The following is a 16,138-nucleotide window of genomic DNA, read 5'->3' as shown; positions in this document are numbered from 1 at the left end:
ATGCTAAATATTTAATTTAAATACATTGCAGTAATAAAAAATATTACAATACAAAAGCTTTATGAATGATTCGATGAAAAGATAAATAAATGATTTAGTAAATTTTTATGCATCTGTATAAAACATCTTAAGTTTCAAATAGAAAATATTTACAAAATACAGGGAGAATGAGTTGCATTTCATGTACGGAATCATGTTGCGGTTTTAAATAAGTGACTTTGAACACTTTTAAACACAGAGTGAACAAGAACATTTTATTTGTTCTCTATTATTTATACAATTTCAACATTCTGATGTCCTTTATGCTGCACATCAGAACAGACACCAACGTTCCCTGATGAGGAGAACAAAGCAACCTGAAAATCATCATACAAACATGAGAAATATTACAGCATTGTACTGTATGTGCTTCTGTAATAATCTCTTTAGCTCAAATTGCCTCTGTTAGGCCAAACTTAATGGAAAGTTTATCTTAAAGAAAAGTCATTAATATCCAAGAGAGCATGCTAAAGAACGCAAAAGCAAACATTTATAAGGAAAAATGTTTAAAACTTATTCCCCCAAAATAAAAATAAAAAACAAACAAAAAACCCTCAATTTCTCCATTAGCATGCTTCATAAAAAGTCCAGCATTAGTATTCTACATTGTGGAGAAACTTCATAGTTTATTAATTAATTATTCAGATAATTTTCCAGGGATGCCCCACATTCAACATGGAGCCGTGTTTCAATAACATTATTAAACAGACCCTGGTCCAATTCCTATGGCAGCCACATTAAAACCTGTCCTTGTACACTGTTTCGACTGAACAGTGCTCGCTCTGCATTGGACACATTAGGAGTTGATTCAATGTCTCTATAGATTTCCTGCAGTGGCTCTGCACCTGAACCCGCTCAAGAGCATGCCAGGTGTTCACCAGTGACTTTGTGTTCCAAGTGCCTGCTTGTGAGAGGTCTTTAAGTGGGCATGAGTGAAAGACACAGTCAAGGTGAGAAATATAGTATAAAAACGTTCACTTAAAGCATTATTGTACTGTAGCTTACAAAAACCATCAGCCTAAATAAATACCACTGCACTATATTCTTTATTCTGTCTCTTGATCTTATCTCTCACTCACACACAGAAAATTTACTGCCAATTAAATGTTTATATTTTCAAAAGGTCATAAACTTTTTTTTTTCACGCATCTCACAGATTGTGTTATTACTTTGATATCCAAAAATGTATTAATGCAGAGAAAAAGAGGACAGATGTTTAGAGAGGAATTAGTGTAAAACAAAATAGCAATAATCTGGGCGTGTGTAATATGGTAATATCTGACACTGGTGTGTCCGACCCAGGCATGTCCTGTAGAGTGGATACAGGTGACGAGAGCAGTTTGTATTTCAGAGAGATGACTTGAGTGCCAGCATCATACTGCTCAGTACAAGGTTAAAGAGGTAGCTTCACATTTCAGAAGGGATGTAAAGATATATGTGTGTGAGTATATTTATATATACATACACACATATAAACACACACATATACACACACACACATACACACAGTGGTGTATATAGAAGAGACAGAAAGAAAGTCTGTATGAGCTCAGAACTCCAACAGGAAGTGAAGCTGTATTTCTCCACTGTGTGTGTACAGGATGTAGGATGGAAATATAGAAGGATGGAAATACTTAGAGCTGGAAACGGTCCATGGGTCCATGTTGCTGTTGGAAAATGTATTGGTCCTGGTTCTGGTCTACTTGAGGGGCAATGGTAGCATCTTCCTCCTCCACACCAAAGTAATGCTCAATTAAATCAAATGCTTTCTGATAAATTTCCTGGTTCTCGTGGCTCTGCAGGAACTCGATCTTATCCAAACCTGGAGCACAAAATAACATTCGAGTCTAAAGTTAAAAAAAAAAAATTAACAGTATTGTAATAACATTCACGTGTGTGAGATTACAGCAAATTCTTAAAAGAAAGGCACAGTCAACAAAGCAGTGTTCCAGAGAGGCTCCGTGTGTGCGTGTGTGCGTGTGTGTGTGTGTGTGTGTATACCATAGGCCTCCTCAATAAGCGCACAGTATGGATTAATGCCTGTGCCATTCTGTTTGGATTCCTGCTCCCCCAGACGGAGGATATTTTCCAGGCCATTTAGAGAAACTTGAACAATTTTTGAATCCATCACCGTCAGCAAGTCACACATAGGCTTAATGCAATTTAGAGACACCAGGTACCTGAAAGAACACACACACACAAATATACTGATTACAGTATTTTCCGCACTATAAAGCGCACCGGATTATAAGGCGCATGCTAAAACTTACGGTCTACAATAAAGGTAACAGAAGCAAAACAGTGAGTTTAGTTGAACTTTGTTCTACTTTTTAACAATACACACACTATTTTTTAATCAATCTTCTCCCACAAATCCATCAAAGTCCTTATCTACTGTCTTCTTAACTTGGCGCAGTTAATTTTCTTGCTTCCGCCACTTCTGAACCATAGTTTCATTGATGTTGAATTCTTTCCCAGCTGCTCTATTCCCATTTACAATCGTGTAACTGATAGCCTGTAGTTTGAATTGTGCCTCGTAAGCATGTCTCTTCAATGGTGCCATTTTCGGGGGTCCTTAGACAAACAAATGTCGTCTTCTGATTTTTATTGGCGGATGGCAAACCAACTTAAGGTGCATTTAGCACCACCTACTGGACTTGAGTGTGAAGCGCATAATGGTTAGGAAGAAACAAATGTTGTTTTGCAACATACCGGAAGTTATACCTAGGAGGTAAGCGTACGTACTGTATGTATTACGTAATGTTCTCTGATTGGTTTATCGCTGCCAGCGTACGTAGTGTATGTATTACGTCCCTATGTCAGCGGGAAATGGTCCGACAGTCAATCGAGCGGAGCGCTTACCAAAGTCGCACAACAACATTTTTACAGATTTTGGAACTCAGTGCCCACATAAGGTGCACCGGATTATTAAGCGCATGGCTGATTTTTGAGAAAATTTAAGGCTCTTATGTGCGCCTTATAGTGCGGAAAATACGGTACTTAATCATGTTAATCTGTTCCCTATATGAATTTTATGTAAATTGTGAAGAACACGTGATAAACCATGGAACACACTGCATGACTATCACTCTCCCTCTTTTATTGCATGTGTGTGTATACAGTTGATCTGTATTATGTGTACATTTATTAGGAAACACAGTACAAATGTGAATTTAGAGGTAAAGTAAATATTATTATGTGTTGATATTAATCAAAGGTCTTTGATATACCTGATTTGTTCTGGTGTACCTCCGCTGGTAGCATTGGTTATGGCCCATGCTGCTTCCTTCCTGGTGCGGAACTCTGCTTTCTGTAAAATCTCGATCAACACTGGGAAAATGCTGGCATCGATCACTGCCTGCATAAAAGAAACACAATGAAGTCCACATCAGCTCCATTCACACACCATTGTAAGGTTTCACCCTACTGGTGTTTAACTAAACTTTCAATTTCGCAAAGTTATATTTTCATATTGAGAATACAAGATTCAAGGACCAATTTTACCACCTGGCTCAAGGGTTAATAATAATGTGCACCGGAAACTATTTAGGTGTAATTAAGCCATAGATAAATTACTGTATTGTTATTTATATTTTTGTTATTCTTATAGTGTGTATTATAACCCAACCATAGCAGGCCTGTGTATTACTGGATGTAAAACATCTTGTGATATTAAATGTGAGCCTCCTGTACATCACAAAGGCCACTTTAATAGAAACATTTGTAAAACTGCATTCATACAATTACCCAACCAGCTAAATATTTAGCATTAACATGTACAGTATCTGACAGAAGTGAGTGCAACCCTCACAATTTTTGTAAATATTTTTATAACTTTATAACACTAAAGAAATGACACTGTGCTCCAGTGTAATGTAGTGAGTGTACAGCTTGTATAACAGTGTAAGTTTGCTGTCCCCTCAAAATAACTTAACATACACCCACTAATGTCTAAACCGCTGGCCATAAAAGTGAGTACACCCCTAAGTGAAAATGTACAAATTGGGCCCAATTAGCCATTTTTTCTCCCCGGTGTCATGTGACTCGTTAGTGTTACAAGGTCTCAGGTGTGAATGGGGTTCAGGTGTGTTAAATTTGGTGTTATCGCTCTCACTCTCTCATGCTGGTCACTGGAAATTCAACATGGCACCTCATGGCAAAGGACTAGCTGAGAATCTGGAAAAAAAATTGTTGGTCTACATAAAGATGGCGTAGGCTATAAGAAGATTGCCAAGACCCTGAAACTGAGCTGCAGTATGGTGGCCAAGACCATACAATGGTTTAAAAGGACAGGTTCCACTCAGAACAAGCCTCGCCATGGCCGACCAAAGACGTTGAGTGCATGTGGTCAGCGTCATATACCGAGGTTGTGTTTGGGAAATAGACATGTGAATGCTGCCAGCATTGCTGCAGAGGTTGAAGGGGTGGGGGTTCAGCCTGTCAGTGCTCAGACCATACGCCGCACACTGCATCAACTTGGTCTGCATGGCTGTTGTCCCAGAAGGAAGCCTCTATTAAAGATGCACAAGAAAGCCCACAAACAGTTTGCTAAAGAAAAGCAGACTAAGGACATGGATTACTGGAACCATGTCCTGTGGTCTGATGAGACCAATTATTTGGTTCAGATGGTGTCAAGCGTGTGGGGCGGCAACCAGGTAAGGAGTACAAAGACAAGTGTATCTTTCCTACAGTCAAGCATGGAGATGGGAGTGTCATGGTCTGGGGCTGCATGAGTGCCCTTGGCACTGGGGAGCTAGAGTTCACTGAGGGAACCATGAATGCCAACATGTACTGTGACATACTGAAGCAGAGCGTGATCCCCTCCCTTCAGAGACTGGGCCGCAGGGCAGTACAACAACATGATAACGACCCCAAACACACCTCCAAGAAGACCACTGCCTTGCTAAAGAAGATGAGGGTAAAGGTGAGGGACTGGCTAAGCATGTCTCCAGACATAATCCCTACTGAGAATCTGTGGGTCATCCTCAAATCTAAGGCGGAGAAGTGCAAGGTCTCTAACATCCCCCAGCTGTCATGTAGTCATGTCGTCATGGAGGAGTGGAAGAGGACTCCAGTGGCAACCTGTGACGCTCTGCCCAAGAGGGTAAAAGCAGTGTTGGAAAATAATGGTGACCACATAAAATATTGACACTTTGGTCCCAATTTTTACATTTTCACTTAGGGGTGTACTCACTTTTGTGGACAGTGGTTTAGACATTATTGACTGCGTGTTGAGTTACTTTGAGAGGACAGCAAACTTACACTGTTATACAAGCTGTACACTCACTAATTTACATTGTGGCAAAGTGTCATTTCTTCAGGGTTTCACATAAAAAAAATCAAACATTCAATAAAATATTTACAAAAATGTGAGGGGTATACTCACTTCTGTGAGATACTGTATATATATGTATGTATGTATGTATGTAAGCACAGTGTTTCTGATAGGGCAGTGGAAAATTCACAGTTGAAAGTATAGACACTTACCTGAATCTGCGCTCGATTTCCTGCAGTGATGTTTGAAACTGTCCAACATGCTTCTTTTTTTATCGACTCTTTAGGACTGCTGAGCAGGTGAAGGAGACAGGGTAATGCCGAACAGTTCAGGATCACCTAATATACACACACACGGTATCTGTTGATCTAATGCTAAAATATCTAATTCAGGTTTGTACTGAACTTAATGTGTACATTAAGTATTAACTGTTGTGTTATGCAGCACCCAGAACATGCAGAAGCTAAATCTCAAAATGAAGAAATGAAATTCAGTGAAGAGGTGAGACACTCGCTTGTGTACCTGAGTCTGAATATCATCTCCAGTCACAATGTTCCCCACAGCTCGTAGTGCAGGAGACACCACTTTATAATCACCATGCCTGCAGAAGCCATAAAGAACTGCTGTTCAGAGCTGGGGGTACAACGTTATGCTAAACACAGTGGTGTGTGTGTGTGTGTGTGTGTGTGTGTGCGCGCGCGTGCATCTTACATGAGCAACTCCACTAATCTGCGACACACTCCTGAATCGATCACGGCCTGGATTTTCTCATTTGGTCCGTCAGACAGATAAGAAAGTGCCCAGCAAGCATCTGCTAAAACATCTGGATCACTGCTAAACAGCAGTCTGGAGAGAACACTAAGACAGGGAGACACCTGAGAAAACAAAACACACTCTTAGTTCATCCGCACACACCTACACACAAGCTTTTATTTTTTTAATTCCTGATGTTTTTGTCTTGTACTTAACTTGTTGAGAAAACTGTCTTCTACACTACATGTCACTGCATGTTTTTTAAATTGTGAATTGATAGAAAGCTGAGTAACCCTTCAGCCCTAGTTTTGCTGACATAAAAAATAACATGAACACAAACTTAATAAATCACAGGACAAAGAGTAGTGAGTGGGTGTACAGGTATGTGTACCTTGCTGAAGTCTGGTGGAGGGTTTTTACCTCTGCACAGGTTTGATAGAGCCCACACAGCGTTCCGAGTGGTGGTGAGACGGTTAGATTTTGCAAGTAACCTACAGAACACACACACACACACAGGGACATACGCACACACGCACAACAAATAACAGTAATGGTGTAGTGAGTTCCGTTAACAGCATTATATCCTGTATTACATTATAAAAAAGAGTGCATAAATAAATAAATAAATGATGTAGTGTTACAATCATGATGATGAAGGTGTGTTAGACTGATGATGTTCTTAATCACACTCACTGCTGTAGTGAAGGGAGTATTCCGCAGTTAAGGACAAAGTCTCTACACTCTGCATTATCTCCTGCAATGTTTCCAAGCGCCCACACAGCCTGTACAAACACACACACACACTCTAGTTTAACTATTAAAATACAACAAACTGTCCAAACAATGATCGACTTACACTTATTAAAACTAACCACAACTTAAACAACCACCATTATTCACTCCTAATTAACGTTAAACTAGGTACATATAACCAAGTCGTTCTCAGGCTACATATCACCACATTAGCTTTATTAGCTAAGTTCCTGAACTAGCTTCTGCAAATACTAGCTGCTGTATGCTTATCTAATATACAAGACCTAACTCATTAACTTGCTATGGCTGACCTTGATAATGCTAATGCTAATGCTCACCTGCTCCTGCACATCTTCATACTCCGAGTTGAGCAGCTCAATGAAAATTGGAACAGCTCCTGTTTCGATCACTACTTTAGTGTGCAGGAACGTTCCGGAGGCGATGTTTGTCAGAGCCCAGGCTGCTTCAAACTACACCAATAAATAGAGCAAATACAATAAAAAATGTTTAAGCATTAACTCATGAACAGACATAGTGAGCAATAGCTTTAGTGCTAATATCCTCATGCTAAAACCAAAACACATATCAAACAAAAAAAAATCTAAATTTAAATAGAATATATTTTCAAGCTTCTGTGGTGCGTTGATGTTTCTCACCTGCAGAGTACAATTTTCACTCCTCTTCAGAAACTCTACAAACTTGCTCACTATACCAGGTGTGGCGATGACCTCATCGATGGGTGGGTTCGGCTCTACACAGAGCAGAAGCAGTATTTAGTTGATTTAAGTGCACGAATACAGTACAGAAACAAATAAAACTGACATTTTGTGGTTAAAGTTGATTTTTTTTGCCTTTGGATAGTAATTTCCTGAATTTCTGTGTGGCGAGGAGCTGCTGGTCTGCGTCTTCAGAAAAGATCATCTGCACCATATCTGGAGTTATAACTGCATCCTGCAGTAGACAAAAATCACTGCCTTTTACACAAATGTGATCATGTCAAGTGATTAAGCAGCATCAATGAAGCATTCTCATACATCATGGCCGCTATAGGATATGGTGGCGTGTGTTTTGGGACACGGCCCATGAGTGAACTCCAGAAGGAGTATAAGATTGAAACAGAAGCTAAAGGTCACTTACTGAGGACATAGGTACTGTGGAGCTGATGTCTGGATCCTGGATGGGACACTCGAGCATGGACTCGTCACATGATGGTGCAGACACATTCCTCCTCTTAAATAGCTACACACAAGGAAGAAAAATTCCTTTACAAACATGCAAAATGTTCCTCAGCCTAATCACTATATATATATTTGTTTATTTGTAATGACTTCCTGTTTATTCCCCCTCCCAACTGTTAACAAGCCCCTCTCTTGTGTAATAATAGAACAGTTCAGGCTAGAGGTCTTCACGGGTACACTTAGATCCGAAAACCCGAGGTCCGACTTGAGACCCGAGCGGGTTTGGGTCTAAAAATTTCACGTGTGCCTCGGACATGGGTCGGGAATAATAATAGCAGTATCCGGTCTCGGAAATTTAAAATGAATGTGTTTTTACCGAACGAAAACGAGAAGACCCGAAGTACTGTATCTCTCGTGTGTGCATCGACTTGAGTCCTTTTCCAACCTCTACGCTGTTTGCCAAAACAGCTTGCGACATCGTGCTGCTGGCGGTAAGATAATTTTCGTTGAAACAGACCTGCCAATCAATTGTGAATCCACGCTGTAGTGGTTACTTTTCTGTCTGACTGGTGCCTGCAGGGCTGCATCTGTGTGTGTAACATTCGGGTCCAGTCAGGTTAAAAAAAATTGCCAACCGGTCGGGTCGGACTCGGGTCTAATTTTTTCGGGTTTGTCTCGGGTCAGGACTTTCTTAAAAAAAAAAAAAATTTAAGTATATGCATGCACGTCGGGTTCGGGTAAAAAGTGATTCGGGTCACTTCGGGTCGGGTACATTTCTTTAGAACCGAGAAGACCTCTAGTTCAGGCACATCACAGATTCAGTAGAGCATCAACAGCCTTCAGGCAGCAGTACAGTGCAGTGTTTAGTCATAGTTACTAATTATTACTAGTGTTGTTATCAGTGTTTGTATTGTATGTGATGGTATGACTGATACACCTGCTCTTCTCTCTTCTGTTTGCGGAGTTGAATGCCTTCTTCCTCTCTGCGCCGTCGCATCTCCTGCGGGTTCAGGGCTTTGTTTTTGTAACTCTTCATCCGATAATTTTCATTTCCTGGACTTGCCATTGCACCTTCTGACATCAAACACAAAACAGCATCAGACCTGTCAGACTTGCAGTGTATTAATTAACAGGAACAAATGTGAAAACTGCAGCATGAACATGCTCTTTTTTTTTTTTTTTTAATATTCTTGGGTATATAAATAGTAAAACTCCCTTATTCTATGGTACTGTTTAATTTGCAAACCTAAATTAAGACTTAATGTATTTAAACGATTGTATTTGTTCTTTTTCCATGTGTACTTATCCTGTGGACATATTCAACACCTGGACACATCAAATTGCTATCCTAATTATCCAAATACCTTAGTTCACAATGATGTTATAATACACACTACACACACTACACTACACTACACAGCACAGCACACTACACTACACTACACAGCACACTACACTACACTACACTACACAGCACACTACACACAGTACATCACACAGTACATCACACTACACAACACTACACACAGCACATCACACTACACTATACACAGTACAGCACAGCACACTACACTACACAGCACAGCACACTACACAGCACAGAGCACAGCACACTACACAACACAGAGCACAGCACACTACACTACACTACACACAGCACTACACTACACACAGCACTACACTACACACTATACAGCACACAGCACTACACTACACACTATACAGCACACAGCACTACACTACACACTATACAGCACAGCACACTATACAGCACAGCACACTATACAGCACAGCACAGCACACTACACTACACACAGCACACTACACTACACTACACTAAGCACACGACACTACACTAAGCACAGCACACTACACACCACTACACTGCACACCACACAGAGCACAGCACACCACACAGAGCACAGCACACCACACAGAGCACAGCACACCACACAGAGCACAGCACACCACACAGAGCACAGCACACCACACAGAGCACAGCACACCACACAGAGCACAGCACACCACACTACACAGCACAGCACACTACACAGCACACTACACAGCACAGCACACTACACTACACAGCACACTACACTACACAGCACACTACACTACACAGCACACTACACAGAGCACAGCACACTACACTACACAGCACACTACACTACACAGCACACTACACAGCACAGCACACTACACAGCACAGCACACAGCACAGCACACTACACACAGCACAGCACACTACACACAGCACACTACACTACACTACACATCACACAGCACACTACACACAGCACACTACACTACACTAAGCACACTACACTACACCACACACAGCACACTACACTACACCACACACAGCACACTACACTACACCACACTACACACCACACTACACACCACAGCACTACACACCACACTACACACCACACCACACTACACAGCACACTACACACAGCACACTACACTACACACAGCACACTACACACAGCACACTACACTACACACCACACAGCACTACACTACACTACACACCACACTACACACCACTACACACCACAGAGCACAGCACACTACACAGAGCACAGCACAGCACACTACACAGAGCACAGCACAGCACACTACACACAGCACAGCACAGCACACTACACACAGCACACTACACACAGCACAGCACACTACACACAGCACACTACACACAGCACAGCACAGTACACTACACACTACACACTACACTACACTGCACATCACACTGCACATCACACTACACACAGCACATCACACTAAATACGCACAACCCAGACATAACGCTTTAAACAAAGGTACAATATACATTGGAACGTAATGTATTCAATATTGTGCACACTGGCTGCACACTGAGTAAAGTCTTCAGTGCAGTTTAGTAATACCCGTACTGAGCTAACACTAACATCTAGCACAACTAGCTAATAAACTACAACTAACGAATTAGCCACGTTAGCTTAGCTACGCCACCAACTATATACACAGTATTCGAATTTACCCACACAGAGCAGATTAAATTTCGGAATCAGCAGTAGAGAAACACTGAACGATTCTCACCCATTTAATCCCAGAATTCAGCTGTGCGTGTTTTTATTTTCCTTGTCACACACTTCCAGTATCACTCCCACTTATTAGGGCAATATGGCGGCCAAAAGATACAGACGGCTCTTAAACCTCACTTCCGGTGCTACTTCCGACGTTTCTTCCTGTTTCGTTCTGCGCCCGTATTGCGGTCAGTGACGCTTGTGTTTCACTATTGTGCTGTTAGTGATGTTTTATTATCGTGTTATTAATGCTGTCTTCTGAACTTTCCAGTACAGTAAAAGACGCAGACAGGAAGTTAATATCAATGAGTATCACATTCGGCTGTATATTTTCTTTTTTTGATTGTTTAAAGTAATGATTCTATAAAGGGAATGAATTGTGTGAGATGTTTGGAATATAAATGATCGAATCGGAATCCAGCACTTGACACCAAACCCCTTTGTAACAATGACTAAAAGGGGCGAGGACATATTTTGTGCTTTTAATAATGAATTTAATGTGAAAAAAAAAACAATGATTAGAAAGAGACGCCACTAAATATCTGCATATTTTACACGTACGTGTACAAACCAGCAACCAGTACACATCAGTTACACCTGATATCCTTTAAACAAGTTCCGGTTGATTTAAAAGCAGCATAACTAATAATCAGACAGAGGTCACGTGATTAATCCTTCACCAGTCACGTGATTGTGATTGTGCCAGGTGACCGTTTATGCGTCTCGGCAGAAGGGTTTTGACGGAAAAGGAATTAAATAAAGTGAGACTGAATGAGTGAGTTTCATCCTCTTCTGTATCAGAAATCATTTTATTATTTAAGCACGAGATATTAGCCTAGACGTCTAATGACGAGTAGAGGATAGACGGAAAGAGGAACAGACAGAGAGGAGGATAGGTAGATAGATAGATAGATAGATAGATAGATAGATAGATAGATAGATAGATAGATAGATAGATAGGGGGTTAGCCTGTTAGATATTTGTGAGCCAAATGTAAACACGGTATAAATCGGATGCAGGTCAGATGCAAGTGCTGTAAAATTACTTCTTGATGCATTTCATCGGATCGCAGAATTTTACTTCCGTTTTTAAACGTTTTCGGTGCAAAACACCTTGAAAGCAGACGCCAGTATCAGTTAAATGCTGCAAGTGTGATCCCCTACGTACCTTACGTTGGGCGTCAACATTTGGTTATGACGTCATGAGTGTATAGTGTGTGTTTACAGGACTCTTTACAGATCGTGCGTTCTGTCTTTCAGCACCTTTGACATGCCAGTGTGTGAGATCTGCAGTGAAGAGCTGGCATGTGACTCGGAGCTTAAGACTCATCTGCTCCTGACACACCTGGAGGATGAGGTGTCCTGTCCGCTCTGCTCACTCTCTGGTGTCTCTTACGATGAGCTGAACTTTCACATCAACACAGCACACGCTGAGACGGACAGTGGACACACAGCTGCTACAGGTGAGCCAAGACATCCAAAGCGTAAATCTGAGACAGGAGCTGGCTTATCTTCTGTGTCCCAGTCACCAGAAACTCAGAATGGAGTGATGAAACCGAACCATAAACATGCAGGAGACACCAGTGACCCTGGTAAAAAGCATGAAAAGACTAGAGGAAGCAATATGATGGAGCTTCTTGCTTCAAAACAGAGGCGACTATCCTCCCCAAGCAAAGGTGACATTCAGATAAGACTTCAATGTTTAAATAAAACTCCAGTGTATGTGCAATTTGTTCATGTGTTTTTTGTTTTGTTTTTGGTGTGTCACAGGCAGAACGTTCTCTTGTCCACTGTGTGATCTGGTCTGCACTGACTGCTTTATGCTGCAGGAACATGTAGAGCTTCATCTCCAGGACCATGCTGTTTCTGATGGTGTGTACAGTGATCATGAACTCTGAAATAATGAAATTACTGATGGAAAGCTGAAGTGTGTATTCACTTCCTGTCTTAAATTCCCCACTTGTTTCACTGTTACTGCTTATCTAACAAAAAGGATACTGGTAATGTCTTCAAATCGGTATTTGTAGAATCAATTGTATTGATGATATTTCCCCATAAAACGTCTTGACAAAACTGACAAATGTTTTCTTTTTTAATAATGATAGGCTTGGTCAAGTCAGTTGATTAAGAGCTTTGATGTGTGTGTTGCAGTAGCAGTGTATGTGTGTCCCATGTGTAAGGTGGCATGTGATGACAGCTGTTCTCTACAGGAACATGTGGAGCTTCACCTGGACAATGGCCCTGCCGGTACACACACACACACACACACACACACACACACACCCTCGAAGTATTCATTTAAAACCTGATATACCTGCCACCTCCCTCCTTTGCCCCTCTTTATGGCTGTTGAGATGAAGATCAGTAAGTTTGGGGTATTTGTGTTTCTAGGGGATTTTTATGGAGACCTGCGATTTGCTCAGCAGCTACAGGAGGAAGAAGAGTGCAAGAGGAAGGAGGAAGAGGCTAAACGTGAGGCAGAGGAGTTCAGACAGCTACAGGTCAGCGGAAATCTTGTCCTAAGTAGTGCCAGGACTAACACTACACTAACTATAAAAATGTTTCATTAGTGATTCATTTCTTGGTAGAAGCTGTACTGTGTAATAACAATAAAGATCTATCTATCTGTGTATCGACCTGTCTATTGATGTACCTATCTATATATTGTTCTATTAAGTGGTGATTTGGTATGAATGAAAAATACAAAAATTGTATTCATGTTTGTGTGTCTGTTTAGATGCAGTTTGGGCTGGATAATGGTGGTGGATATCGTAAGCAAATGGAAAGGAGCATGGAGCGAGCTGTGTCCCGAGGTCACATGACTCCAACTGAGTTTCACATGAAGCGATTAGAGATGATGGAGACTCTAGCTGCTGGATTGGATGACGGCCAGACCAGAACCACAGGTTCAAAAACCTCTAATAATCATTTTTTGTTATAGCCACATGTTTATCAGGAGTTTCAGAAACAAACTGTTTCTGTATGACACACTGTTATCACGAGACAATTCTATAGTTTGGGCGGAACGAATTGCTTTAATTAACCATTAATGAACTTGAGACACATTTTGTTTCCGATTCTGTGTGTGTCAGGATTGCTGTCAGCGCTGTATAACTTTTACCAGCGTGAGCGTCAGGAGGGGACTCGTGTGTGGCTGTGTTCAGAACTGGAACACTATTCCTCTTCAGATGGAGACCGAGGCTGGGGCTGTGGCTACAGAAACTTCCAGATGCTTCTGTCCGCGTTACAGAGACTTGAACAGTACACCATGCTACACACCCTGTCAGGTAACTAACACAGTATGTGAAGAAATCACCTGAGCATGGATTTGCTGCTAAGTAAATAAGTAGATAATTGTATAAGTAACTAGTAACCTTTTGTATTCTGCATCCAGCTTTTATAGTATTTTCATCATCTTAAAGAGCTGCGTTGAAAAGGAAGACCACACAAAACCTGAAAAACAAAAACAATATAACAAGCAGAATTCACAAATAATAAAGCACAGTATTTATAATCATCACATCTAATAGAAGCAGCTGTGTACATTCTAATCTTGTGCTTCAGACTCGTGTCCCAGCATCCCACAAGTGCAGGCTCTGATCGAGGCAGCATGGGTGGAGGGTATCGATCCCCAGGGTGCATCTCAGTTCAACGGGAGGTTAAAGGGCACTCGTGCCTGGATAGGGGCCACAGAAATCTACACCATACTTACCTCCCTCAAACTGAGGTATGTGCGTGATATTGTGTAGCCCTACTTACTAACGTTCACAGAACATTTTTGCTATCAGAGCATCTGGTTTAAAATGAGGATTATAGACCATTTATCTGGATTTTAACAAATGCTTTAGCTTTAAAGATGATCTTAAAACATTATAGTAGTAATAAAATACATTTATATATTATGATTCTAGTTATAGTATGATTCTAAGTTGATTTTATGGCAGTAAAATGTGATTGCTGTCTTTACTCAGGGCACGCGTTGTAGATTTCCACCAGCCCACCGGTCCAGGTGACACACACCCACGACTGTTCCAGTGGGTGAAGAATTATTTTTCCCTTCCATCCAGCACAGGTGCCAGAGTTCCACCTAGAGTAGTGAAGACAAACCTGCCACCGATCTACCTCCAACACCAAGGTGCCCTACTTCACTCTTTAAAAACCTCCCTGTAGTGCTAAAGTCCCCATCCACATTACATCACCCTGCAACAACCCCTGTATGAGGCTATAACTGTGTGTACAGGTCACAGCCGCACCATAGTCGGTGTGGAGGAGAGGAGGAACGGCAGTATGTGTGTGCTAATGTTCGATCCAGGATGCTCTCCAGCTGAAATGAGGAAGCTTCTCAATCCAAACACAAGCCCTTCCCACTTTAATCGCCTGCGCAAATTTCCCACCCACCTTAAAAAGCAGCAGTATCAAGTGGTAGTGGTGGAAGGTGTGCTGTCTGAAGAGGAAAAACAGGTAAAAACAGCTATCTGTTCTGTCCAGAACTGTAGTGTACATATATGTGTTAATGAAGTCTGAACGCAGCATCACAGTGTGTTCTGATTGGCCAGAAGTGGCATGCTGTGTTGTGATTGGCTGAGAGTAAAAGTGTAATTAACACTGTCCTTTTGGTCAGTCAATTCTTTTATAAAATAGTACAGCAGAGTAAAAGCAAAAATCATATTAGTGAGATTCATATTTGATCAAAAACACTCGCTCGACCATCAGATTCTCACACTTTGTGTTACACTGTGTACAACCCTTACCTACATTTATACACAAACATGTTTATATCTTTCTCTTGTGTTGCAGGAGCATGTTATTACCTCAAGAATATTTCACGCTGAAAGAATTCCCTGATGTTTATTTTACTGTTTTAAATGATTATTTTTTTGAATGAGTGAATGTCATGTCTTTAATCAGATAATAAACAAATGTTTTATTATTAATTATTTAGTTTTTAACTATTATTTTTTTAAATGGTATTAGAGGGCCAAGAACATAATACGCGGAACCTTCTTGTTCTTAAGATTTTACTTTTCTGTCTTTTTCTCCACTAAAACTGCAGACCAGACTGTAGCTGTA

The 16,138-nt window shown here is 41.0% G+C and overlaps 2 protein-coding genes across 6 annotated transcripts; one reads left to right on the top strand and one right to left on the bottom strand.

Moving 5' to 3' along the window:
- Positions 1 to 235: 235 nt before the first annotated feature.
- On the bottom strand, positions 236 to 11,235 carry kpna5 (karyopherin alpha 5 (importin alpha 6)). Its single transcript, XM_027137880.2, has 14 exons — positions 11,083 to 11,235; positions 8,936 to 9,072; positions 7,958 to 8,059; positions 7,672 to 7,771; positions 7,477 to 7,571; positions 7,159 to 7,290; positions 6,761 to 6,849; positions 6,459 to 6,558; positions 6,026 to 6,189; positions 5,837 to 5,915; positions 5,527 to 5,652; positions 3,270 to 3,397; positions 2,041 to 2,219; positions 236 to 1,861 (listed from the first exon to the last, which is right to left on the bottom strand). Exons 1-14 carry the CDS (start codon positions 11,084 to 11,086, stop codon positions 1,674 to 1,676), a joined length of 1,623 nt encoding a protein of 540 aa, XP_026993681.1. The 5' UTR covers positions 11,087 to 11,235; the 3' UTR covers positions 236 to 1,673.
- zufsp (zinc finger containing ubiquitin peptidase 1) lies at positions 11,173 to 16,002 on the top strand. 5 transcript variants are annotated; one of them, XM_027137877.2, is made up of 11 exons: positions 11,173 to 11,257; positions 12,329 to 12,744; positions 12,839 to 12,940; positions 13,220 to 13,315; positions 13,460 to 13,569; positions 13,806 to 13,974; positions 14,161 to 14,355; positions 14,633 to 14,795; positions 15,040 to 15,203; positions 15,309 to 15,529; positions 15,866 to 16,002. In XM_027137877.2, the coding sequence occupies exons 2-11, from the start codon at positions 12,339 to 12,341 to the stop codon at positions 15,911 to 15,913; spliced, it is 1,674 nt and encodes a 557-aa protein (XP_026993678.2). In that variant the 5' UTR covers positions 11,173 to 11,257; positions 12,329 to 12,338; the 3' UTR covers positions 15,914 to 16,002. The 5 variants fall into 5 exon arrangements, with proteins under 5 accessions (XP_026993678.2, XP_026993680.2, XP_026993679.2 ...); XM_027137879.2 differs by lacking the exon at positions 11,173 to 11,257 and adding an exon at positions 11,269 to 11,288; XM_027137878.2 differs by lacking the exon at positions 11,173 to 11,257 and adding an exon at positions 11,338 to 11,830.
- The last annotated feature ends 136 nt before the right edge of the window (positions 16,003 to 16,138 follow it).

Source organism: Tachysurus fulvidraco, chromosome 22 (assembly GCF_022655615.1).
Source record: "Tachysurus fulvidraco isolate hzauxx_2018 chromosome 22, HZAU_PFXX_2.0, whole genome shotgun sequence".
NCBI classification, from domain to species: Eukaryota; Metazoa; Chordata; class Actinopteri; order Siluriformes; family Bagridae; genus Tachysurus; species Tachysurus fulvidraco.
The sequence above is the reverse complement of the archived record's forward strand: the minus strand, read 5'-3'. Positions and strand labels throughout refer to the sequence as shown.